The sequence below is a fragment of the Gadus chalcogrammus genome, chromosome 19 (assembly GCF_026213295.1).
Source record: "Gadus chalcogrammus isolate NIFS_2021 chromosome 19, NIFS_Gcha_1.0, whole genome shotgun sequence".
NCBI lineage: Eukaryota > Metazoa > Chordata > Actinopteri > Gadiformes > Gadidae > Gadus > Gadus chalcogrammus.
The window spans coordinates 3,895,257-3,922,682 of record NC_079430.1 but is presented as its reverse complement, the minus strand read 5'-3'; the positions used below and the strand labels follow the sequence as shown (position 1 = coordinate 3,922,682).

The 27,426-nt window shown below is 47.8% G+C and overlaps 2 protein-coding genes across 3 annotated transcripts in view; both read left to right on the top strand.

Moving 5' to 3' along the window:
- LOC130372791 (SH3 domain-binding protein 2-like) overlaps window positions 1–6,940 on the top strand; it is a 16,694-nt gene extending 9,754 nt beyond the window's left edge. Inside the window, exons 7-13 of the mRNA XM_056578950.1 lie at window positions 106–177; window positions 487–1,324; window positions 1,621–1,738; window positions 1,878–1,933; window positions 2,155–2,230; window positions 4,548–4,607; window positions 4,695–6,940. Of these exons, the coding sequence (XP_056434925.1) occupies window positions 106–177; window positions 487–1,324; window positions 1,621–1,738; window positions 1,878–1,933; window positions 2,155–2,230; window positions 4,548–4,607; window positions 4,695–4,832 (1,358 nt within the window). The 3' untranslated portion in view covers window positions 4,833–6,940. The remainder of the gene's footprint in view (window positions 1–105; window positions 178–486; window positions 1,325–1,620; window positions 1,739–1,877; window positions 1,934–2,154; window positions 2,231–4,547; window positions 4,608–4,694) is intronic.
- Window positions 6,941–7,072: 132 nt separating this feature from the next.
- Window positions 7,073–26,253, top strand: LOC130372391 (very low-density lipoprotein receptor-like). Of its 2 annotated transcripts, XM_056578378.1 has the most exons (20): window positions 7,073–7,763; window positions 9,869–9,988; window positions 10,541–10,663; window positions 12,551–12,667; window positions 12,918–13,126; window positions 14,287–14,449; window positions 14,718–14,840; window positions 15,372–15,494; window positions 16,532–16,651; window positions 17,251–17,376; window positions 18,122–18,293; window positions 18,584–18,808; window positions 19,382–19,500; window positions 20,096–20,235; window positions 20,483–20,624; window positions 20,915–21,064; window positions 22,342–22,401; window positions 23,780–23,860; window positions 24,461–24,654; window positions 24,953–26,253. In XM_056578378.1, the coding sequence occupies exons 1-20, from the start codon at window positions 7,688–7,690 to the stop codon at window positions 24,986–24,988; spliced, it is 2,619 nt and encodes an 872-aa protein (XP_056434353.1). In that variant the 5' UTR covers window positions 7,073–7,687; the 3' UTR covers window positions 24,989–26,253. The 2 variants fall into 2 exon arrangements, with proteins under 2 accessions (XP_056434353.1, XP_056434354.1); XM_056578379.1 differs by lacking the exon at window positions 22,342–22,401.
- Window positions 26,254–27,426: the final 1,173 nt, after the last annotated feature.

The window sequence follows — 27,426 nt, the reverse complement described above, 5'->3', positions numbered from 1 at the left end:
CCACATGCACCTGCTCACAGACACACACACAACCACCAACACACACATATGTTGTACACATATCACATATCTTATTTTAAATGTTATTTATTCCCCCGTGTCAAGACTATATGGAGGAAGATGAAGATGACGATGAGGAAGACTATGTCAAACCTGACAGTTCCCCAACATCGACAGGTACACACATTTACACAAACAGAAAAAACACACACACACACACACACACACACACATGCTCAAACACTTTCGTATGTTTGATTTAGTCTCTTGACTAAAATAATCGATGAATGTTAAACAAATCTATAATCTTTTGGCAGTTTGGATGTTTACATTATGTATACATGTATTTGTTATTCCTTTGTAACTTGATATAAACTTTTTTATTTCCTGGTTACTTACTTATTCCTTCCTGTTTGCTTCCTGGCAACTCGCTTACAACTTCCTGGTTCCTTGTTAATTACTCCCTGTATTCTTCCTGGTTACTAGTGGTTGACTCCAGGTCCTTCGCAGGTCGTCCCAACGTCCCTCCCCCGGCCTACCCTCCCCCCCCAGTGCCCGCCCCACCCCGCTCTCTGACCTCTGACCCCTCCTACAGGTTTAGCAAGGGCCCCACCCTCCCACCCCCCGTGCCCCCGCCCAACAAACTGTCCCCGAGCTTCCCACCCAGAAAGACTCCCCCACCCTTCCTCCCCCCCTCTATCCTCAAGGACCCCGGGAGGAAAGGAGCCCCCAGCAGCTCTCTGGCCCCGCCCCTCCCGCCGCCCCCTAACACCAAGAGGCTCCTCCTGGGGCGGGGCTTGGTGCTCCCGGAACAACGCCCCTCCGAGGTCTGGAAGACTCCGCCTGCCATCGGCAAACTTCTGGAGCACTGCATGCTCAACGACCCCGCCGCCCTCAAAAGTCCCCGGGGGCTGCCCGGTAACCAAGGCAAATTATCGCCGCCGCCGCTGCCTCCTCCCATTCCCGCTCCCTGCCCCCCCTCGTCCCACCCGGCCCGCCCTGCTCCTCCCACCCACCCTCCGCAACCCCGGACAGGCCAAGGACCAGCCTCCCCCAAGCCCCCCCCCGCCCCGCCAAACCTTGCCATACCACCTATCCCACCGACCACGCCCATTTGGACACCGACCACGCCCATTTGGACACCGACCACGCCCACTTGGACACCGATCACGCCCACTTGGACACCGATCACGCCCACTAGGTCACCGACCATGCCCACTTGGACACCGACTACCACCACTCGGACAACGACCATGCTCACTCGGGCACCGACCATGCCCACCCGGGCCCCGACCATGCCCAGTGTAGCTGAGAATGCAACGCAGTACGTCATGATTTTTTATTACAGGCCACTGTTAGCATATGGCTAGCTAAAATGCCTAGGTAACATGCATAATTTACTGTACATTTTTTGCTAAATCACTAAGTATCTATAACTATAACTAAGCATTTTGCTAGATAATTGGCTAAATTTACAGTTAGCATAATGCTAGATTACATGCTACATTTGGAGTTATTTTAGGGTTAGTTTACGACCGGCTAACATGTTTCCATTACAGTTACCATTTAGCTAGGAAACCTGTAACATATAGAAAATATTAAGTTCTGGTTTTCTCTCAGAAGAGAGTCCCCAGATGGTCAGAGTTTCCGGACCTCAGTGGACGAGATGCCGGAGACCGGCAGGAGAAAGTCAGGCCTGATCCAGAGAGGGGAAGACTCGGATGACGACTATGAGAATGTAAGCTAGAACTACACTTGGTATGGACTTGTGTTCTGCCTAGTTGTGTTTGGGTCTTTGTTGTATTGTGTTGTAATAGTGTTGTGTTGTGTGGTTTGCTTATGTTGTGTTTTGTAATGTGACATCTTTCTCTTCACAGGTTCAGCTACCAGACTCAGTCTTCATTGACACGACAGAAACCAGCAGCGTAGAGAAGTGAGAGACATAAACTGTTAACCATTTAACCTCAACACCCAACTCATTACTGTCCCTACCTAGTCGCCGTCTGAATAGTTTGTTTGTGTGTGATGGCTGTCTGTTGGCTAACACTGCCGTATGAATGTGTTACTAAATGTGTGCATGGATGGTTGAATGTGAAGCATTTATGTTGATTTGAGTTTACGAACATGCATTCTATTTACCTTTTTGTTTAACAGGTTGTTTAAAGAGACATCCTCAGCGCCCCACGATGGACTATATGGAATCAGAAACTCAGGCACTAAAACGAACAAGGTAAATAGACAGACGGATGGATGGATGAATGGATAGATGATGGATGGATGATGGATGATGGATGAATGAATGGATGGATGTAAAAGGTTTTGGCCCGTTTACTAAGACTAAGTAAATTTATGTTGAATGAATGTCAATCAGCAATGATTTTCTCCCCCCCTCTGGTGTTCTGCGGGCCTTCTGAAATTGGGCGTTTGGTGAGCCATTGATCTAAATGATATTCCAAACAAGAGCTCAGCAGCTCTCATAGCTGTATCTTGGTTTTTTTCCAACAAAAATGAGCACATACAATCTGTCCTAGCTATGAAGCTTTCTAAATGAGTGCCGGTAACAAAAAAATCCACAAGTTTGGTTCTGTGTTCACCCGCCTCTGAGCATGCTCACGGATTTGTTCATTTGAGTCTCGTAGTACATTTATATTTTAACTGGGAACTGGCAGCTCATTAAGATTCAGAAGTGGGTGCTTACGCTCTGTTCAAATCAGTTAGCAAACACAACCTCCTACACTTACCCTTGCGACTTTTTGAAATGTTGCTCTGAATGACCACAATGCCTTAAACACAGCCACTATCATCTGCCAACTCAGTCTCTAGTGGTGCGTTCCAGAGACCATCCAAAGCAATGGGATGTGGGACTTATCCTACCTGAACTGTACTAGCTCCTACTTGGTGAAGTGGGGGTAGGTCGATCACCCCCCAGTTCGATAGTAGGAGGTTCCACTTCGACGGTGGGATGTTCCACTTCGACAGGCATTCCAGTGCACTTTTATTAGTTCGAGGTGGGATAAGTCCCACGTCCCACTGGTTTGGATGGTCTCTGGAACGCACTATAAGTCTGTCACAGCCCCGGTGGAAGGATTAACCAGGCAAGTGTGGATCAGAAATGACTGCACCGCTTTAGAAACAATTCAATTCAGTAGCAAATTATCTTACCACCAGAGTGTCATGATACACTGCGTGTGACAACCACTGAGATTGATCGAGGTCTAACTGCCCTCATCGATGTCATGCAAAACAAGCAACTAGTCCACCATTTAAAACAACATTAAAGTCACTTCTACTTTTTGGCAGCAAAGCCAATGATGAAATAATGTATTTTTTCCAACCCATTTCCGAACAGCTACAAAATATAACCCAACCAGGCTGCCTCTACTTGCCTCTACTCAAAAGAGTTGAGATTCAGATATTGGATTCAATGATAGAAAATACAGAAACTAAACTAAGGAGTGGCAGTAGCTCAGGAGGTAGAGAGGGTTGGCTGTTAACCGCATGGTTGCTAGTTCGATCCCTGGAGGATCAAGGTGTCCCTGAGCATGAAACAAAGCCTAAATGCTCCCGACCAGTTGGCTGTTGCCCTGAATGGTTGACTCTGCGGTCTGTGTTTAAATCAGTGAATGTCAGGCAAATGCACTCTATTTACCATAAGTGGGCACAATATTTAAACTGAGGGGCCATTGAGCCGTTCCCAAGCTCCCCCCCACCAGTGTGTAAACACAAAAGAGAGGTGTAACTGCCTTTTGAGGACACCATTGGAGATGTTCCTGAATCCTCGGACGACAGCATTCCGAGTTGCACTTTTGACGTCATTTCCGGTCCCAGAGCATTTATAGCGTTCAAGTTCGTCTTTGTGATTGTGTCATGAAATTGGCTAGTCGTTGTTTATCGTTAGCTACATTAGCCTCTTTAGCAAACCAGCCCCAAAAACAAACAACACAACTTTACATTGTATTGCACGTAGAGCAAGACCATGCAATGCATACATTGGTGACCGGAATAAAGTAGCAAGGTAATCAAGTGTGTAAGAGCATTTCAAGTCTACATTAAAATTACCAACGGGGTACAAATACAAAGAAAATAAATCTCTTCACGGGCGCAGCCATTTTGGTTGAGAGCGTCATTACTGTTCTCGGTCTACTCTCAGAATTCTGAGATGATGACAAAAAGGGGGCGTGCCTCCGAGAAATGCCGCAAGAAAGCTGGGATATTTCCCGACTTCCGACTCGGAAGGCTGGCGTCCGAGGATTCAGGAACACACCACAACTACCTAGCAAGGGCAGTTCTTATGAGCTTACTCTGTTTGAATGAACCAAAGATACAGCAATGGGAGCTTCTAAACACTTGTTTGGGTTATAATTGATGACAATGGCTTGGCAACTGCTGAGCTCAGTATGCGTGTACACTGCGAGAGGGTGTGAGTCAAACAAACATCACGGCTGATGTACATCTCGACATATCAACTATCAACCTGGGGTCGTAGCAAACCTGCTAAATTCTTAAGGAGGTAAAGAGTGAACCTCACGTGTTTTCCTGTGCTGCAGGTGCTCGTGGTATGGGATGTGAGTGTGGGGAAAGCCAGGAATTACCGTCTGTTTGAAGAGGTAAGAGTCTTCATGCACCTGCATGACAATACACCTGTCATTCAATACTCGATCCAAAAGTGATCTTTGTTATTCGTTTGGTTTCAGGACAAGAGAGTGTTTCTGGACATTGACGTAACCTTCCTGTCCCTGGAGGCGCTGGTCGAACACTACCATACCCACCCTCTGCCTCACCACGGCTCCCTTTGTCTGCAGACACCTTACGGGGACGCCCACCCCAGGTGACCCCTGACCCTCAGTCTGCAGACACCTTACGGGGACGCCCACCCCAGGTGACCCCTGACCCTCTGTCTGCAGACACCTTACGGGGACTCACACCCCAGGTGACCCCTGACCCGCTGTCTGCAGACACCTTACGGGGACACACACCTGGTGACCTCCAACCCCTGACCCTCTGTCGGTCATCTTAGCCTTCGGTGGATTAAACCTTTCACCTCTTACCCTCTAACCTGGGGTCACTAGAAGACCTGGAGCTCAACAAGTCAACCAGCGGACTGGTTCCATGTGGTGGTCTGGAGGACAGCTCCAGAAGGGCAGCGTCTGTTCCAGTGGGATGTACTACTTCTGATACTACTAGTAGTAGAACCAGGCATACACGAGAGAGTTATCCAATCAGACTACAGAAGGAAAGCACTGCCTGTCGTAGTAAGGAATATTTCCAATGCTGACCTGAGACTAGGTCTTATGGAGAATGGGTGGAACACAGGAGCTCCTCTACATGTAGTGATGTGCTACAGTATACACTCACAGATGATTGGACCAATAGCCACACACAGAACAAATGGACCAATAGCAGCACACAGTTTGAATGAACCAAAAGCAGCTCATGGAACAAATGGACCAATAGCAGCACACAGATCAAATGGACCAATAGCAAATCATGGAACAAATGGACAAATAGCAGCTCACAGATTGAATTGATCAATAGGAGCTCACAGATTGAATGGACCAATAGAGCTCACAGATTGAATGGACAAATAGCAGCACACAGATTGAATGGACCAATAGCAGCTCATGGAACAAATGGACCAATAGCAGCTCACAGATAAAATGGATAAATAGGAGCTCACAGATTGAATGGACAAATAGGAGCAGACAGATTGAATGGACCAATAGCAGCTCACATTTCCCTGATCAGATCAAACTTCACCATATGTTTATGTACCCCATTTTAAAACACAACAATTATCTATAAATACATAACAATTATCTATGTTTTAGGCCTAAAATATGTTTTAAAAAAGTAACAATCAATTTCCAATGGTGTACAATACAACATTAAAAAACCTAAAGCATACACTTCTAAAATACATTTCTAAAGGACGGACACGCGTACAGAAACATTTGGAAAAAGGCATTTTCTAAACGACTCAAACAGAACACAGATCTATCTTGGTTGCTTGGTTCCTTTATAATAAGCCAACGGGTAGACACTGTAGATGTTGTACAGAGGTTGGCCACAAGATGACGCCGTAACAACACTGTTTTACCTGAGACGGGACGACCGTACAGAGAGACCATTTTTTTATTGTATGTTTGCTCTGTGTTGGACTGGAATAAATCACAGTGCTGCGGACGGTCACCTTTAGAGGACGCAAATATGACCTACCGAAGATATTGTGTTCACATTGGGTACATTCCAGTGCTCCACTTAAACAGGAAATCGTGTTCAGAAAGTTATATTCTTACAGAATGTAAATGAAATATCAATTATATTTATTTATGATGTAAATGTAATGTATCTATCTGTATTTACCATTTCAATATTTTGTGTTTTGATTGAGGCCATATACTGTAAATATAGTGTGCATATGAAAAAAACATAAATTACTGATTGCATTGACAGAAAGAGGGGATGGGGGGCGGTGGAGGGGAAGGAGAAATAGGAATTAAAGGTAGATGTGGAAGTAGAATTAAAACAGGGAATGAATCAAATAAACTGAAAATGATATGGCACTTTGGCGAACCCTTCAGGTCACCAGAGGTAACTTCAACAACGGCCCCCACTTACCCTGTGTGTTGAAATACCAACTGGCCTCCTTCAGCAGACAGATGAGCGGTGGGAGGGATGCTGGAGCTGGGAGTAGGCAGGTGGGCACACAGCAGGACATGGCCTTGATACGCTTGGCTAATTTGTGTGAGAAATCTCAGAGTGTAAATAAGCTTGATAACCCATCTCATGCACAGAACCTGATGCATGGCGAACTGGAAATGAAAATTGATTTAAATTATTATTATTATAATTATAATAATCACAAGATGTGTTTAGTATAATAAAATTATCGTTGGAGAAGAATAATGGATGAGGACTAATTAGTATGCTGATTAAATATTAATAACAGTGCGTGGTGTTCAGGTGTCGGACTGCAAGAGAAGGAAGGGTTAATCTGTCACAAGTATGGGGGGGGGGTTGAGGAGGAGGAGGAGGAGGAGGAGGAGGAGAGATCCGCCAGGAGCTATACCCGGAGAGCCTCGTTGTGTGTATCAGGAGGGCGATCGGTGTATGTGTGTCAGGTTGGATCAGTGTATGTGTGTGTGTTTCAGGGAGTCATTGATTGTGTGTGTGTGTGTCGTGTGTGTGTGTGTGTGTGTCAGCGGGGGTCCGGTCTGTGTGTATGTGTTTATATGTAGAAGCTAAGGGTGAGGCGTCTGCATCCAGTCTCGTTTGTGTGTGTGTGTGTGTGTGTGTGTGTGTGTGTGTGTGTGTGTGTGTGTGTGTGTGTGTGTGTGGTGTGTGTCATGTTGGATACGTGCATGTGTGAGTGTCAGCGTGCGGGCTGCTTGCTGTAATCAGGCCATGGACTGCAGCTTGTCCGCCACCTCGGGAGGAGGCACCGCGAGCCGGAAAGACGACGGCGCGTGAACCGACCGAGAGCATAAAGAAGGCGCGTGGTCGGGGCTTGTTGCCGTTCGTTCCCACAGAGCCGCAGTCCACTCGGAGTCGCGTGTGATTTGGAATTGGTGTGCGTGTGCAGCGGTTTTCTACAGTCCGTGGTGTGAACCGGGTTCCGAACCACCAGGCCAGCTTCAGTCACCCAGCAGCCGGCTAACAACTCCTCCACTCGGCTCCCCTAGCAGACATGTCCCCGTCCCTGGTGTGGCTCTCCTTGGCACTGCCGACGCTGCTGTGCCTCTTACACGGCGCTCCTGTACAGGGTGAGTGGTGGACTGTGTGTGTGTGTGTGTGTGTGTGTGTGTGTGTGTGTGTGTGTGTGTGTGTGTGTGTGTGTGTGTGTGTGTGTGTGTGTGTGTGTGTGTGTGTGTGTGTGTGTGTGTGTGTGTGTGTGTGTGTGTGTGTGTGTGTGTGTGTGTGTGTCGTCTTGTTGAATGGAGGATCCTGATTAATGCCCCAAGTGTAAACGGAGCAGCAGAATCAGGTGTCACGTCAGTATGTTAAAAAAAAAAAAATTTCATTCTCGGAATGGGACGGGCCGTCGATGGGTTGTTCTTATTGTTCTGCTCCCTCCTCTCCTTATCACATGGTAGGACCGTATTCCCAATCCTTTGAAACAATATAGCCTTTACATCCATTACATCCGCGAGTGTGTTTGTCTCGACTGCGCCTGCGCATTGTCGCCAATACGTGGGGTTCTGTGGCCCCATTAGAGTATATTTAAATATTTATGTGTTTATTGTTGGAGTGGGAGCAGAATGGGGTTGGGAGAAGTGGGGGATCCTCCTGCCACACTGCAGCGGACCAGTGCAATACAGTGTGGGGCCATCCACTGTCGGCAGGTGTCTTAATGAGGACCGCACGGAGGCTGCGGTGGCGCAAGTCCCGCACGGAGGCTGTCTTGGCGCGTGTCCCGCGCACTGTTTACATGCAACACGTCCACGGACGTAGTGGTGTCTGATCAGACTACGAACTCCCGGTAAAGGAAACTCTCCCTAAAGGTTTTGTGTGAGCGTTGCCATGTGTGAACACCAACGCGCGTGTTTCGGCTTTCAATATCGGATGATGATTCCGAATATATTACGTCGTCACGCAAATTGGCTGACACCGCGAGCCTGATTAAAATGGATACATCGTAGGCTTATCTTGGCTCTGATTGGCTGCTTAACATCCTGTTCTTTTGATCCAAATGGTGGGTGTGCAATCATTGGACGGCCCCATCTCTCCAAGGGAAGGGGGGAGAAAGAGGAGAGAGGGGAGAGATGCAGGCTTGGTTTCTGTGAATTACTGTACCGTGACCTACAGTACGTCTGTTGCCCACCGTTTTAAACACGTGCCAGAGACTGTATTGTGGATACTAAATGTAAAGCTGTGTTTTAAATGCATACTATAGACTGTATACAATGTGGATACTAAATGTATAGCTTCATTTAAACACGTACTAGACTGTATACAATGTGATGCTACATGTAACGCGTCTTTTTAATGCATACCATAGAATAATTGGATGCTTAATGTTAAGCTTAATCTTAAACGTGTACTATAGACCATAGCTTTGTTTTATACATGTACCACACTATACTGTGGTTAAGGCCCACTTGGGCGCCTGAAATGAATAACGGTATTGAGAGATCGCTGAGGTATAAGCGGTGAATATTTAGTGATCCACTTCTGATTAATGATCATCTTAAAGGTCCTGCATTTAAAACGAAAGATTCGATGCCGCGAGCGAACTCCTTATCCCGCCGTGTGGTCTGAGTGGCGTTCTCTGGGACGTTGGCTGTACAGACGCTGATACCACAGTAGCTTGGGTTAAAACGACCTGTGGAACCGGACAATGTCAAACAAAGGCTTCTCCTCCATGGCTTAAGATTAGCAGCTGTTGTGATCTCGGAGGCTGGCTGTCAGCTGACTGAGCTATTGCCTGAATGATTTGTAGGTTAGCCCTTTGTCTGGCTGTCGATAAGATGTATTGCAATAATATCCTGGATTAGGTTCATTTCGTGTGGGACATTATTGCATAGTTAATACTGTGTTGAGTAGTAACATCGTGCTCGTTCAAAACTTGATTTCTATACACAAATTTCCTTCACAAGGGAAATGATGTAACAAGAGAAACAAATAACACTAAATAAAAAGATCAAATGGTCTGTGATTTTAGGTGGATAATATTTATAAACCAGGGAGTCTTAATCCATAGTTTCAACTCTTCTTAATCATTATGATCAGATTGTACAGCCAGACCTACTTCTTGAACATGGAACAAAACTCTGAGAACCTCTGAGCTTTCCCTCTGGTTCCTTCCTCCCTCCCTGTCCCTTTTTGGTGTTTCTTTCTCCCTCTGTCGTGACCTCTGACCTGGGGTTAGGGGCGACTCCGGAGTGTGAGGCCAACCAGTTCCAGTGTGGGAACGGCCGCTGCATCCCGTCGGTGTGGAAGTGTGACGGCGACCCAGACTGTACGGACGGCAGCGACGAGACCTCCTGTGGTGAGGCCTGGCTTTGACCTCCTTTGTTTTGGGTCAATTTGGTATTGCCAAATCCAAATGGCAATTACATTTAACATTTTTACATTGCCTCTTTATAACATCCCTTTTTTAGAGATATGAATGAAACTACAGTGTCATGAATTTCTGGATATATCTAACTCTACACAATCTACCCAACCATGGTGTACCTGAGCGCACACTATGTACACAGCCCAGATAGGCGGAGCTTGGTAGACATTATTATCCAAGCGCGTGTACATGAATGTGCAAGTGTCCTTGATCTAATGGTTTCCTTTACCTCGTGACCCAGTTAACACACACACGCACACACACACACACACACACCCCTCTGCTCTCTGGGCCACCCTCTATTCACCAGTTCATACTGCCCCAGGGACTTCTGGGCCAGCATACCATCGTGATGCTATATTATCTATTTCTGCAGAGGGAAAAATTATTATTTCTGCATTTATTGTCTTCCTACTATTGAGCTGAGCAGCATCCCCCCCCACCCACCCTCCTATAACTAAAGCGGTCCCTCTCCCCCTACAGAGAAGCTGACCTGTGCGGATTCTGACTTTGTGTGCACTAATGGCCAGTGTGTCCCCAAGCGCTGGCACTGTGACGGAGAGCCAGACTGTGAGGATGGCTCTGACGAGAGCTCGGAGATCTGCCGTGAGTACAGACCTCTCTAAACCCCCACAGCAGCAGGGCCTGGCAGTGGAGCAGGCCGTTTGCTAATCAGAAGGTTTGTGGTTTGATTCCCGGCTCCTCCTAGTGTCGTGTTGCCCCTGAGCAAGACTCCTATCTGATCTGTGTTCTTGCATGGCACACGGGCGATGGAGGATGAGTGTTTTTTCTTCCTTATCTTAAAGCACTTTTACCACTGGTCAGAAAGCGCTTCATTAAAGCGTTCCATTTGCAATGTACTCCTTTCCCCTCGCTCCTCCGAGCTGTGATGTCGGCACCAAAACAAACTATTCTGCCCTGATCCTTCAGTTCCGACCCATGTGTCCTGAAGATCCATAAAGCTTTGTGTTCAAAATCAGGAGAAGGGAAGGGATTTATCGACCGGAGATTTTGCTGTACGGAGTCGAGCGTTTCTATGGCAACTGAAAAGTGGCCTGTTGGACCAAAAGGTTCTGTTTTTAAGGGATAGGGTTGGACCCGGGTAATGTTTTAAGGTGAGGGAGTTAGACCTGGCTTACGTTTTAAGGTGAGGGAGTTTGACCTGGCTTACGTTTTAAGGTGAGGGAGTTTGACCTGGCTTACGTTTTAAGGTGAGGGAGTTTGACCTGGCTTACGTTTTAAGGTGAGGGAGTTTGACCTTGGTTCTGTTTAAAGGGGAGGGAGTTTGACCTTGGTTCTGTTTAAAGGTGAGGGAGTTGGATCTGGGTTATGTTTTAAGTTGTGGGAGTTGGACCGGGGTTATGTTTTTAAAGGGATATGTAGTTTGACCTGGGTTATGTTTAAGAGGTTATTTAGTTTGAACTGTGTGTATGGAACTCCGACTCTGGACAGCTGTTAGAGAGCCTACTTTACCACCTGGTGTAAGTGGGAATAGGCTTTCCATAATCTGCCATGTCGTGAAACACGGCCTTTAATGTTGACTGGCTGAGTCCACTCACACTCAACAACCTGCAATAGCTTAAAAAGGTGGTGCGTGCCAAATGTTAAATGGACTGCATCTCTAAAGCTATTTTCGAACCAGTTGCCACTCGAAGCCTATATTCGTTGCTATAATATTGCCTAAGATTCACCCATTCATGCACACATTCACAAACCAACGGCGGATTCAGCCATGCAAGGCGACAGCCAGCCCGTCGGGAGCAGTCAGGGTGCGTTGTCTTTCTCAGGGACACCTCGACACTCGGCTAGGAGGAACCGGGGGTCGAACTAGCAACCTTCCGGTTACCAGCCAACCCGCTCTACCTCCTGAGCCACATGCCGCCGCCCCCCCCTGCCAAACATCTGTGTTGGAGCTACAACAAGGTGTTAACTCTAACCACTTTAAAGTTGAACCGGGAGGCTTGGTTGCTGAAACAATTCTCTACTGGATGTTGGCTCACCTTAGACGGGAGCAATGTGAAGCACACCAGCAGAAGGTGTCAGACTGGTCTGCGTCTTCCAGATGTACACGGTGTGTACGTGCAGCGTGGCTCTGGTTTCCCCCAGTGACTCTGTTGTGTTTGAACAGCTGATAGGCCTGACTTGGCTGCCCCCCCTGGAATCTTGTGCGTGTGTCGGGGGCACATGCATCACGCTCCACACGTGGGTGTGTGTGCGTCAGTCGGCTGGATTGGGGAAGCGGGTTGTTGAGGGTTCTGCTTTAGTTCAATGCATTATTATGCTGCCACTCAAACATTAAGACAGCTGTCTGTTACTTTAATTCCAAAGATATGCTAAATCTGTTGAAGAATAACAACCACAAGCTCTTGTTGAAATGTTTGTTTGCTAAATGTTTAGCCTGCTCCCAGACATGAGGCGCTTTAGGGTTTATGTGGAAGTGTTTCCTGCCGACATGCAGACGTGTTGATGAATGTTGAAACGTTGTTTCTGCAGACATGCGGACGTGTCGTGTGAACGAGTTCAGCTGCGGGGCCAACCAGTGTATTCCTGTCTTCTGGAAGTGCGACGGGGAGAGCGACTGTGATAAAGGAGACGATGAAGTCAACTGCAGTAAGCACACCGACGCACACATTCATGGACACGATTAATATCCCACAGGGAGCAATGCTAGTAAAAGCTAGATGCAGTTAATTTGATCTTGTATCATACTTTTTTTTTCCCTGGACTATGAATGCAAAAGACGCGTTGCGTTGTGGTTCCCAGTCCTGTATGACGTCTCCCAGTGGGATGATTACTGTCGAGGGCTGGGCCTCCTGCCCCCAGCAGCGCTAAACCCGGTGACCTCCTCCCCTCCCGCCAGGCAACATCACGTGCGCGCCCAACGAGTTCACGTGCGCGAGCGGCCGCTGCATCTCCCGCAACTTTGTGTGCAACGGCGAGGACGAGTGCGGCGACGGCAGCGACGAGGTGGGCTGTGCTCCGTCCTCCTGCGGGCCCAGCGAGTTCCAGTGCGGCAACGCCTCCTGCATCCCCGTCAGCTGGGTGTGTGACGAGGACGTCGACTGCCAGGTGGGTCCGGGCTGTCGCCTTACATTTGTTGGAGCCTCTATTTTATTATTTACGGTACCCGCCTGTTACCTGTTTACTGAGATGCGCACTGTGATGACTTCGTACTCTGTGTGGCGTTCGTTTCCCGCCGTGGTGGCGTTGCTGTGTTATGCTGTGGAGAGCTTGTGATAAATGGACTAAACAAGTTGCATAAGAATAATTATTAGGGGTAAACATGGTAGCAGAAAATGGCTACTTCTAAGAACTACAAATTGCCTGTAGTCCTACGAGAATTGGAAAAATTAAGTGGAAATGTGGAAACGCGTGACTACTTGGACGAGAAAAAACAATCATTAGTGGTAGCTCCATGGCTGAAAGGTAGGGATACCCCTCTAGAACTCATGGATGTACACACGGCGTGATGCTGGTGAACGACCTGTTGGGCATTAGGACTCCTCATCGGCCCGTCTCTGCTCCCAGTGCAGGTCCATTATTAAAATGGTCATTATTATAATTGACATTTTACAAGGTGTTGCGTGATGATGAGCTGCGCTGGATTTCTAAGTTATTGATGTCGAGCCGGCTGAGGCAAGTATAACGTAACCATGGTAACGGGCCGACGATGATGACATGGCTGTGAATGACAATGTGGCCGTCTCTCTGTGCGCGCTCCCACGCCAAATGAGAGCATGTTTGACAGAACTAGCACCTATCGAGGATGAGCTACTGCGGAACCTTTAGGGAATGGCCAAACATTCACTGCCATGAACGCCAAACGTCTCCATTGGACCAGGTTTTGTGCAGTCCAACACGCGTACCCTCATGGAAGGCAGGACAGGAGGCTTGTGCTAGAGGAGGCTGTTTCCTCGCGCTTCATAAGATCTGTCCTTGAGGTGTTGAGGCAGCCAAACAGCTAATGAGATGGTACTTTATTCATGAAAATTGAATAAATGCATGAGCATCGAATAACATTTGTACTGGGGTGAAGCATTTGGTCGATATGCATACATTGTGCACCAGACGACTGTAAATGGGACCATTTATCTAGTATAAATTGTCTATTGTTTTAGTTCCCTTATTTAAATCGTTCTTTTTGCTGTGGATCCCTAATCGTGTCCGACGGGTTAGCATTATTTGTTTGGGGAAATGTTTATAGGTTTATTTATCCCCCCCCCTTTCAGGACCAATCGGACGAGTCCCACACCCGCTGCGGCCGGCACCCGACCCCCCCTGCCAGGTGCTCCTCCAGTGAGATGCAGTGCGGCTCAGGGGAGTGCATCCACAGGAAGTGGCGATGCGACGGGGACAGCGACTGCAAGGACGGTAGCGACGAAAGCAACTGTCGTACGTACCCCCTGTTTAACCCACGTACTCTGCGATGTGTAAAGAGTGGGGGCTACTGGGCACTAGGTAGGGTCTGATCTGTGTTGGCCTCTGTGGACTAGGTAGTGCGTGGGTTACTGTGGACTAGGTAGTGTGACCTTTGTGGGTTACTGCGGACTAGGTAGTGTGAACTTTGTGGATTACTGTGGGTTAATATGGACTACTAGGTAGTTTGTTCTTACGTGTGTGTGTGTGTGTGTGTGTGTGTGTGTGTGTGTGTGTTCCCCAGCTGTGCGTACCTGTGGGGCTGACCACTTCAAGTGTGACGATGGCGGCTGTATCCCTGGCAACCGCCAGTGTAATGGTCTGCGAGAGTGCACTGACGGCTCAGACGAAAACAACTGCAAAAACGGTACGCGTGAGTGTGCATTGTTTAATCTGTGTGGGTACTGCACCTGAAGGTAACTGATGTGGGTGTGTTCTTCCCTCTGGTTAAGTGTGTGTTCTGCTGGCATGCATCTGTTTTTGATCGAATAAAACCGATGTTTTCAGTTCTGTCACATTGTTTGTGTGTACTCGTTTTTTCATTGCCCCACTGCCTTCAGGAAGACAAAAAACATCTGATGCCCAAGATTGCATTTTAAGGCTCAATTAGCATGTAAACGCTGGTTAAGTGTTGCAGCTACTTGTCGCTTTCTGCCCATAATGGATGACTACAGCCTGGCCGGATATAATTGCATGTTGGGTTCTTTCCATGTTTGCACTACATCATGGCTTTATTGAATTGTTTCTTTCTTCACACATTTTTAACCTATAAACAAATATCACAATTTATTAATCCACCAAAATTACCTATTGGTGTTAAGTATGATGCAGCGTGAATATGATTGACTGGACCCTACATAACTCCATCCTCCCTAACCCTGGGGGTCTCCCCGTCCAGTGACCCAGTGCAGCGGGCCAGAGAAGTTCCGCTGTCGCAGTGGGGAGTGCATCGAGATGACCAAGGTGTGCAACAAGGCCCGGGACTGTCCCGACTGGAGCGACGAGCCCATCAGCGAATGCAGTGAGTACTAGTACCGTGCTCATTAGATATACACCGTAGCAGGGCAGTACCGTGCTCATTAGATATACATCGTAGCAGGGCAGTACCGTGTTCATTAGATATACACCGTAGTGAGGCAGCACCGTGCTCATTAGATATACATCGTAGTGGGGCACCTCAGCACTGCATGTAGGTAATGCGCCTTTGAGCGCCCCGGGTTCGGTTCCAACCTGTGGTCCTTTGCTACATGTCATTCCCTCTCTTTTACCAAATGCCTTCCTGTTACTCTGCAAGGCCCCGTCCACTAAGATAATGTCTACAAATGTAAAATAACGTAAAAGTGACGCACGGTAGCCATACTGATGCATGTTCGAAAATTGGTACAGCCTTGATAGGTTAATCTCAAAGCATTGAGCTGAGGATGTTATGCGGCCTTTCTGAATAAGCCACATTCATTTTTCTCTATTTTATTTCAAGAACTGCCTCATAATTAAACAAATGATCGAGGGTGGTTCATGACTACATAACAGGGTGGGTCTGTTTTGGAATGTCGACGATGTTAACCAGGGTCTCAACAGATGTGTATGAATATCCTAGCAGATCTTGTTCTTGTTCCAGATGTGAGTCAGTGTCAGATGGACAGTTGGTTAACTGTGATCTGAAGACTTCTATGAATATCCTTGCAGATGTTCTTGAATGAATTAGGGCTGCGCATTTATTTGCATATTCATTTAAACCTTGATTTTGGCCCAGCGTGAAAGGTTGCTTTTCATTTATAAAAGAAAATAAACTAATACTGAAATCATTCCTGTACCTTCAAAAAGAAGGCTATACCATTACATAAATCTCATTTACTCAATTCGTAGTATTTTTTTACATACGTTGGCACCAAAGAATATGAATGTAATCTGTTAATCGCAATCAGAATATTCAGCAATTATCATTTGAGTCATCATTTTGCAGCTCTAGTATGAATGGACAAGCAGCTGTTGTTCCAGATGTGAATGAGTTTCCGTTGTCCACTGGATTTGAAGAGGCGAACGTTCCTGTCCTTCCAGGTGTGAACGAGTGTCTGCTGAACAACGGCGGCTGCTCCCACATGTGTAAGGACATGGTGATCGGCTTCCAGTGCGACTGCACCCCCGGCCTGCAGCTCATCGACCACAAGACCTGCGGAGGTACCCCCCCCCCCCCTGTGCCCTGCCCGCCGCCCAATGCCTCGCTGGCTCTCTTGTGTCACATGTGGTGTTTGGAAACGGCCCTCGCTCAATAAGTGACCTAAAAGCAGAGTTAATATTGTATCAGGGCAGTTAAACCGTCGTAAAGTGTGGTGGAAAGTACAGGCAAGATCCGGTTTATTGGGCAGCTCGGGAGAGTCCGCCATGCACTCGCTCAGGAGCACTGAAGCCTGAGGTGCCTGAGGGGAAGGAAAGTCTTTTATGTCAGCAAATAAATTATCAGTTGGTACAGTTGAACCGGTTTATCGTTTGTGGTGAGTAGATTTGTCAAAGTAACCCGTTGCCACAGCAGTTATCTGATAGGATGTGCAGGAACTTCACCAAGGCCCTGGCCTGAAGTATCTCATCCTTGAGCTTATAGGAGAAGATAATATTGTTCCAAACACGGGGCGCAGAGAGCTTTAACACTGTGCATGATGGCCTGTCATTTTCGCTTCACTGTCTTTCTTGTAAAGATGTCGGGTTTGCTTCCTCCGTTCCGGTCGTCTGAACATGTCCCGACGGTTGTTGTTGTTGTTTTTTGTGTTTGTTGTCTCCAGACATCAACGAGTGTGTGAACCCTGGCATCTGCAGTCAGATCTGCATCAACCTGAAGGGAGGCTACAAGTGTGAGTGTCACAACGGCTACCAGATGGACCCCACCACGGGGGTCTGCAAGGCTGTGGGTGAGTCTCCCCTGTAGCGCCGTCACCAGGTGGGGGGGCAGGCGGGCAGTGGGTGGGTGGACCAACGAGATGACTGTTTACCACAGAGACGAGATTAAACCTAACTAGCTTACCACAAGATGAAGGACGACGAGTCGTAGTGAAACAGTAAAAGCAAAGCGTTTGCTTTGTGGATGTGTCCGTGTGGATGGTTTCTATCGTCATGGTAATGATATCCAGGTTTGAATAAGAAGAAAGGAGGACTGTTTTTAGCTTCTGGCATCAGAACCATTTTCCCAATCAGACTCTTTGAAGAGGTCAGATGACCTTGGCGATGGGCAGTAAGGGAGTAGACGACTTAAGCAATCAATCAATTGAAGTGTAGAACAGCTCCCAGCTGGCCCTGCTGCTGTCTGAGCTGGTGAGGACTAGGGAGTGGATGTAAGGCTCAATATTAATATTTAAAAACCTTTTAAAGGTATTAATTTCATGCCTGTCTGGTCCATACATTTGGCATTCATGATTCTCCTTGCTTTAGACCGTTTGTCGCTGTATTGAATCAGAGTCCCTTTGGGTAAGCCCCTAGCCGTTAATGGGAGAGGCTCGAACAACGGGGTTCTGTCCACTCCGACCAGCTGTGTGTCGTGACCTATCCTGGGGGGGGGGGGGGGGGGTTGGTAATGTCGACAGTAAGCCCAAAACAAAGGGACTGTTGTGGCGACGACAGTGCATGAAGTTCATGTGACCTCCGGCGGATCCTCCTCAGGCAAGGAGCCCTGCCTGATGTTCACCAACCGCCGGGACATCCGGCGGCTGGGCCTGGAGCGCCGGGAGTACACCCAGGTGGTGGAGCAGCAGAGGAACACGGTGGCACTGGACGCAGACTTCAACCAGCAGACCATCTTCTGGGCGGACCTGGGCCAGAAGGCCATCTACAGGTCAGACAAATGACTGTGCAGCCATTTAGCAGATGCTAAATGATGCTACACCATAGCTGGTGTAATTGTAGTTTTGCAGAAGCATCCCATAAATAAATGGCTTGACGGAATAGTACTGCAGCAGTAATGGTAGGAAAAGCGTACACATTGTTGTAAAGGAATTGTGTCCCAGTCCCCATTCTGCTATATGGTAACGGTTAGTCTTTAGCAGACCGGACTCGGGGATCTCATTCAGCACCTTGGAAGGAGCCCGTGTCTCTCCTTACCGCTCTCCGCCTCCCTCCTCTCAGCACGGTTCTGGGCAAGAAGGCGGAGCAGGGTATCCACACCATGGTCATCGACAACATGCAGACGCCCGTGGGCATCGCCGTTGACTGGATCTACAAAAACATCTACTGGTCCGACCTGGGCACCAAGACCATCGCCGTGGCGACCTTCAACGGCACCAGGCAGAAGGTTCTGTTCAGCAGTGGTCTGAAGGAGCCCGCCTCCATCGCTGTGGACCCGCTGTCTGGGTAGGGAACTGTACTTAAGTTACAGGGCAGTTACCATAGTCTGTTTAGCCTTAAAATGACTCCTCAGTTAGGACATAATCAGCTTCACAGGTTCACAAAAGGTGAAAATAAGCCATCGTGTGACATCCAGACAACAAACGGTCGTTCACAACCCAAAGCTGCTGAGACTCCTGTACTGACAAGCTCATAGTTCTAATTAACAACCACCTGGTGATCGACTGACGTAAAGGGTCAGTTGGAGTCAGTGCTGGTCGACAGAGCAGCGGGCACACAAGCACTTTCTCCCAACTGCCGCCATCTCTACTTTAATTTAGTCTCTTTGGGTGTAAAACCTGAATGTGCACTCATCCCCGATGTTGAAGAATCTGCACAAATGGGCCATGTTAAATGTATTTAGAATTCACGTTAACGGTAAATGAACTGGCATGTTGAGTACAGTTAATGGTTGGTTTGGATGGAGGGGATTAAGCGCCAACACATTGTCACGGCGACTCTGGACACGCCTTTATTTTGGACATGCCGTGTTGGTGCGGAGTGCTCCGGGCTAATCTGTGTTAATGGTTTGTCCTCCAGATTCCTGTACTGGTCTGACTGGGGGGAACCAGCGAAGATAGAGAAGTCGGGGATGAATGGAGCCGGCCGACGGACCCTGGTGGAGACGGACATCCAGTGGCCGAACGGCATCACCCTAGGTAGGAGAGACCCCCCCCCCCCCCCCCCCATCACTCACTCACACTCGCCGGGTGATTATCCATGTTCTCCAGCAAGATGACTCAGCTCATCTGGTCTCTCGCCCAGTGGCCTGTCCATAATGGATGAGGACTGCAACCGTTGCCCTGGTTACCACACTACCTCACATGTAAGGTGGTCGATATCAACGCCGGCTGGTTGAATTGGGAACAAATCATTTGGATCTCTTATGGTGGCCTCGTGTAATTTGGCTATTCAAATGCAATGCACATGGCACTTCGCCTTGGTCTTCTGTAAGTGGATATTGTTTGAGGAGGTCTGGAGCAGAGTCCAGTCCTCTCGCTCTCTCCTCTCCTCCATCTCCCACATCGGTTAGCCATAGACTAGTCCTCCCCTCTGCTCGATTTTATTATTATTATTAGTTTTTACGTCTCTAGTACCTCTACTCATTCTGTCTCCTTAACCCTGTCCTCCCCCTCCTCTGCTACCACGGCTGGTTCGTCGTCCCCTCTTCCATCCTGCTGTTCTCTCCCTCCATCGCTCTCTCTCTCTCCCTCCCTCTCTCTCGCTCCTCTTTATGACCTCCCCCTCCTCCAGACCTGATCAAGGGCCGGCTGTACTGGGTGGACTCCAAGCTGCACATGCTGTGTAGCGTGGACCTGAACGGGGACAACCGGCGGAAGGTCCTGCAGTCCTCAGAGTTCCTGGCTCACCCCTTTGCCCTCACCGTGTTCGAGGTTCGCTCATCCATAGATGAAGGCTGTGGGCTGTGATGCGTTTATATTCATGTCTTTAATGCATTAGCCGTTAATGTTTTATAATGATCCTGTTATAGTTCAGTAGATAAGGATTAATGTATTGATTTCCGCTGACACTTAATTGCATTGCTAATCGTATGGCGATGCAAAGCGTCCAGAGTGAGAGGAGTGTAGGATTCCTTCGGGTGCGTTTTGAGTCTAACCCTGACGTAACTGGACCTTGCAGGACCGCGTGTTCTGGACGGACGGGGAGAACGAGGCCATCTACGGAGCCAACAAGTTCACGGGCTCTGACGTGGTGACGCTGGCCAGCAACCTGTACGACCCCCAGGACATCATCGTCTACCACGAGCTCATCCAGCTCTCCGGTGAGGACGCAAGTGCTGGAGTGGGAGTACTTAATCGTCTGGACTCCTACACGACTCCTCCTCCTCCCCGTGCCGACTCCTCCTCCTCCCCCGTGCCGACTCCTCCTCCTCCCCCGTGCCGACTCCTCCTCCTCCCCCGTGCCGACTCCTCCTCCTCCCCCGTCCCGACTCCTCCTCCTCCCCCGTCCCGACTCCTCCTCCTCCCCCGTCCCGACTCCTCCTCCTCCCCCGTCCTGACTCCTCCTCCTCTGGCTCCACCCCGTCCTGACTCCTCATGTTCTCCTCCCCAGGTCCCAACTGGTGTACAGAGAAGGGGGAGAATGGGGGCTGTGCCTACCTGTGTCTCCCCGCCCCCCAGGTGAATAAGCACTCCCCCAGGTACACCTGCGTGTGTCCCCAGGGCCAGGAGCTGGCGGAGGACGGACTGCGCTGCCGACCAGGTGTGTGAAACGCACGCACTCACACACACTCTCACTCGGATCACCTGACCGCTCTCCTCTCCTTGAGGTTGCATACTGATCTCACCTGAAGTAGAAAGACTGGGCGGTGGTCTCCCTTGGCAACCTTGGTGGTCGCCAGGGGATCAGCTTGAATGCAGAAGGCTGATGGGGAAGTGAGGTGTGTGGAGCTGAAGGAGGAATGTTATCGTGAGTTATTAGGGGCAGTGGTGTGGCTAGCAACCCCCCCATGCTGTTGGCAAACACACTGATCGTGTGTGTGTGTGTGTGTGAGTGATCGCTTTAGCGGGAGAATGATCCATCCAATGTAATCTACAGATGGTTCACTTTAGAAGAACAGGTTGTACAGGAGGGGAGCTCAGACGGACGGTCATGGTGGGATGGACGTCGAAAAATGTTTCTCAATCTTAATTTGAAGTGAGACCTTGTCTTTTCTCCGGTCATACAATGTGTTTCTAACGTGGGTCTGATCGCGCCAAAAATGAGGCAAAATCTCCATTCCGTATTCAGGACTCGTCTGCTCCTTGTCCTCAAGAGAAGGTCATGTGTGGCACATTGAATCCTGTTTGGTGTACGATTGAAGACTGCTCCTAATGCATTGTGGTTAGGCACTGCAGGAGTCTGAATGACTGTATCCATCCACTCTTTAACTGTTGGTAGCGCTCAACGTGACTCGCTCACCGTCCAATAGGAGCAGAGCAGAGACTAGGAGCTAGCTCGTATTTACATGTTTAACCTTTTGAGCTGCAGATGGGCGTCCTGTCAGAGATGTTAGGGGGGGCTTCAGCTGGGAGACGCGGTCTCTTGTGCTTTCATTCTATTTTTATTCTTCCAATGTTTTTATATCTTGAGCCTTGTTTCTTAACTGGGTCGCGGTTGTGATGGAAAGCGGTAGAATAACAGTTCCTAGCCCCAAGCCGGGGTTTAGATTAAAGATCTGTCAGGCGAGGCTGAAAACATGAAGCGCTTCTGCTTATTCTCATGAGCTTTGGTCTCTTTTCCTTCCAAGAAAGCTGACTTTTAGAAGCTCCTTCATGTGCTGTTGTGTTGGCGCCTTCTTTCTCTTTTCCCGGGGAATGAATGGTTTCATCAAATAGTTCCCGTTCTAATTGTACATGTTGAGCCCTTACTCAGTCCTCTGGGACGACTGATCTCATTTCCCAGACCTGCTGGGTGTGAGCAGTCAGAAGTAGGCCAACTCAGGGAAGTCCCTGTAGCTTAATGCTGTTGTCCAACTCTGAGCGTGCCCTGTCTGACAGAGTCCGCCCCCGCCCCGGCCTCTGAGGATGCTGGTAGAGGTGGGACCAGCCCCGCCCCAGGTAACTGCTCCCTTGCCGGTGGTCCGACGCGACCGACCGGCACCGTGACTAACTGTACTCGCTGGCTTATTAAAGTGTGAAGGAGATGCACGTGCTCGTCTGCTTTGGCCACGGTCTGCGTCTTTGTTGGCTTTGTGTAAGCTGGAGAAAATGCCTAATGACATTAATCACTAACTTTATCCTATCGCATTAGTTGAATGCAATGAACTGGGTCTACTTTGGGTTTCATCTACCTCACTATTGCTTTGGTCTGTGTTTTAATGCTTGTCTGTGCCGTTGTCTTGGAAGACATGTGCTTAACTAACATTCATTTGATGTTAGTCAACTTAGTTTGCTGGGTTGTGATTCAAGGTGTAGTATGTTGAATTTGGGGACATCTAGAGGAACAGAGTTGGCAGAAATGGAATATGATATTCCTAAATGTTTGAATTGGTGTATAACCCAATGGAAACCACAACCTTCTTCACCTTAGAATGAGTCTAGACGGTAGGTCCTCTTCCATAAGGCTGAGAGAGTGTTTTATATCATAATCACCATCTTACCTGAAAGCTAAGACCATTTAGTTTTACGGACTAAATGACCCCATCAAAATTATAAATCTATCAATGAACCACACCACTTGTAGACTAGGACATAATTTGGAAGAACCTACAGACTAGTACAGGCAAGCATAGCTTCTCCTAAATCATTAGAAAGGGAGTGGTGACTGGCGGGGATTCAGTTGGTTGTTACCGTACTGCTGAATGCCACTTAATACCACACAATGCACCTTAAGGTAATCCTCACTGGTGTAACCTTAATCTACACACTGCACCTAAAGGTATTCCTCACTGATGTAACCTTAGTCCTACAAACTGCACCTTAAATTAATCCTTAAATCTGATGTAACCTTAATCCTACACCCTGCCCCGTTTAGGTAATCCTCACTTATGTGACATTTTCAGTCTTGAATTCCCAATATTTTGTCTGGTGAGCTGGATTCATGTTCTGTCAAAGGATCGTTCATTTTGCCAACTGACTGTAGACCTTAGCAACAGCAGACTGTAACCTTGGCAATGAAAATAATTTGGGGTCTATGCAATGAAGAAATCATTACGTGGAGAAGAAGGATACCGTGTTTCTATTTAGATTTCAGGACTAAAGCAATGGCATCTCTCACCTAGTCAGCTCCTTCTCTCGCTCTCTCTCGTGCCTGTGATCTTGTATCCTGTGAGGTGTGTTTTCAACCTGCTGATGCTGACTGCTGGAGTCCCTTTTGATCTGGCAGTTTGAACCTCATTTAATTAACCTTGTGGGTTCATGCGCTCTACATTATGTTGGAGTCATGGACCGGTTCTTGTGGGCGTGACTTCCTCATAACCCTGGGTCTGTCTTCCAGAAGCCAACGTGAGCACATCCATCCACGAGGTTGATTCTGCAAACAGAGCGTCAACTGCTGCATGGGCCATCCTACCTGTTTGTGAGTAAATAGTTGTATGATATATTTAACCCTATATACTTCTTCATTCACTTGCTGTCAATAATACATATTCTAACATTGAATTACCTAAATAGATGGTAAATTGTAAATGGCTTGCATTTAAACAGAGCTTTTCTACCAGTGGCCGTTCAAAACACTGTACAATATTCTCACATTGACCCATTCATGCACACATTCACACACCGACGGCAGAGTCAACCATGCAAGGCGACAGCCAGCTCGTTGGGAGCAGTTAGGGGGAGGTGCCTTGCTCCCTCAGCTAGGATGAGCGGGGATTGAACTAGCAACCTTCAGGTTCTACCTCTTGAACCACATGACTCCCAAAAATAGTCAATGGAAAGAAACGATGGATCATCGTCCCGTTGCATGCACACCAGACACGGGACTAACCTGGTTAGCACAGTGACTAACCTGGTTCACACAGTGACCTGGTTTCCTCACTGCCATGTCCATCCTGAAGCCTGTTGAGCAGAAGGGTTTCCCCCCCACAGGGAAACCAAGGGAGTTTTCTGGTGGGCAAGTCGGGTGAATAAGTGCTGTCCTCCTTACGGCCGCCTTGTGTGCGTTCGTCCCCTGCAGTGTTGTTGTCGATGGCGGTTGCCGGAGCTTACCTGATGTGGAGGAACTGGCAGCTGAAGAACCAGAAGAGCATGAACTTTGACAACCCGGTGTACCTGAAGACCACCGAGGAGGACCTGAGCATCGACATCAGCCGACACGGAGCTAACGTAGGACACAATGTAGGACACAACGTGGGACACACCTACCCAGCAGTGAGTACCTCTCCATAGGCTTGCATTTTTTTGTCTTCACATACTAAGTGTACGTGTCAGTCTCGCTCACTCTCAACTGCTCTGTGTATTGTATTTGGATGCTTACTGTAGGCTAGTTGGAAACCAAACTGCTGTGTATTTGGATGCTGATTGGTGTTCATTTGTATTCTGGTGCTAAGTACAGTATATTTTGTAGTTCAGTGACCTATAGAGAAATGTGACGCGCCATTCCACAACAACCTTTGCTAATGTCAGATATCGGGTGACTAATGGAAATTGTTCTTTTGCTGTACTCCAGATATCTATAGTGAGCACAGAGGATGACTTGTCCTGATCGTTTCCATGGCAACCACCAACACCCACCCCTACCCCGTCCAGCCCCATCCCCTGTGCTCCGGGTGTTGCATGGCGCCCCTGGCGTTTCCATGCGGTCCGCGGCAACAGCAGCCAGACCTTATCGCGGGACCGCAGGCCCTCTGAAGTGCATTACGTCATTGCTCCAGATGGTCGCAGGAGGGGGTGGGGGGGTATTTATTATGTGAATATTATAATGAAATGGTGTCCAGTATGTTTTCGCACAGTGTCGGGTTGGGGGTGGGGGGGGAATCTTGCGCTATTTGTGCCAGCGATGACGGCCAATGAGAGGGGAGCAGAAGAACAGTCTGGCCAATGAGCTGTGAGCAGAACGGTGTGTGCTCACTTTGTCTAGTGGTCCAGCTGGTCTCCTAAACACCCTCCCTGACTAGGATGGGCCACATCTTCCTTCTGCTGTCGGGGGCTCGCTGCTGTTAAGGGTGTGGGTGCGGAGTCTGAAGGTATAAACAGGATAACCCCTGGAGAGGAGAGGGGAGGGCTGGTTGGGTGGCTTTAGTTAGTTCAGATTTCTTTCCAACATTATTTGTGTCGGATCACATTCGGACCAAACAAGGTTGAAAACAAATGAGGCGTCCTAATTAAACGGCCTGGTCTGGTTGGAGCGAGATGACCCAGACCCCCCTGATCAGCCAGTCAACCCTCGCTCTGACAACCAAACCTGTATTAATATTTATGTTTGTTTGGACAATGTCGTGCGAAGATGTACATTAATTTATTATCCGGTTTTTGTTTTCATTTTCTTAATGAACCATTACTTCCTGACAGACGTTATCTTGTGGGACGAGGTGTTAGTTTTCTTTTCACTGTTAATAATTATGTATTATCGAAAATGTGCGAGTTGCCATGGTTACAGCGTTTTGTACATTCTATACATTTAATCCCATAATCCTCTGACATGACAGCCGATCAGGACTCCCTTTCTCTCAATGCACTTTGATCAAATGTTCCTTCTGTAAATAAGATTGTATACATTTGACTTGAGATAATTTTTTGCTATGGTTGGGTACATTACCAGGGTTATAAGTATTTAACAAACGAGATATTAAAATGTCAAAGAAACTAGACCGAATTTGTTAAAAGATATTTTGTATGTTTGTGTGCTGTTGTACGTTTTTCTAGCCTTGTACAGTCTGGGGAATTAAGATTTAAACACACTGTATCTGTCAACAAGCTGATTTGAAAATCAAAATTCAAAATAAAAGCTGAGCTACAGTTCATCTGAAACGTGGCATCCCGTTTTGTTTACTCCCAGTCCTCACTACTACCCCTACTACCCATGCAGGTGAACGGAGCGTTCCACGGCATTGAGAAGACCCGTGTAATTAGGCCTATAATATTCCTGTTTATGGCATAGATTTCTCCTCAGATTAGGCCAATAAAGCAATGATAACAAAAAAAACTCAAACGCTCGATCAAAGGCCCGACCCGACCCGGCTCAAGGATAGTGGTGGGAAAGATCGGCGGGCCGGGTCAATCAAAACCCTCATTGTTTAACATGAATTGGCTAAACAAATGACTATAGCATATTTAAACACAATAGTGCAAGGAATTATTTCCATTGGTCATTCTTACCGGGGACATTAAGAAATGTCGGTCTTCCTCATTTTTTCCCGGGTCAATGACCGGTAATAACCGGACAACGGAAACTGCTAAACCGACCTAACTTTCACCGTCAACACCGAACCCGATTTTCTCAAACAAGTTACAAAATAAGATCTAGTAGTAAGGCCTACTAGTGATGTTATGCTTTGCGTCGAGGCATCGGGCTCCGTATCGAGTAGGATTCACATATAGGCGGAATGACGTAGCGTGTGACGTTCGAGGCTTCATCTCAGGCTGTTCCGCGATATGGGTTCACAATTGGCACATTTTTGCAAAAAGAAGACACTACCCAGTTCCAAGATCACTTTAATGGCTATGTTATTAATCACTCATTCTCAGTCATCATGCAGTTATATTATTACAATTATTAGTAGACTACTGTATTTGAGACTGTATTCTATTTAGCCCGGGATGACTTAAAATCTTTGTCAAATGATTTGTTTTCTACCATGAGCTCGGGAGATATTTATGAACGGCACCCTCACATGTATCACTGAAATGACTTTAATTCTCAAATGTTTTGATGACGTTTGTTTGACGAAGCAAACATCAATCATCACAGGAAACTCTTTCTTTCATCATAATTTCATTCACCACTAGGTGTCCCTAGCGTACTAATTAGAAGCTTCGGGGTCGAACCACTTTGATGGTTCATCTGGCTGCGAGGCTTTGACGTTTCATGAGGCATCATCTCGGCATCACTAGTACGGGTAGCATAGAACTAGCGTTAGGGGGCTCCATGATTGCTAAATCTAATGAGGTAAAATTGCCAATAAGGAAGGAAAGCATAGTATG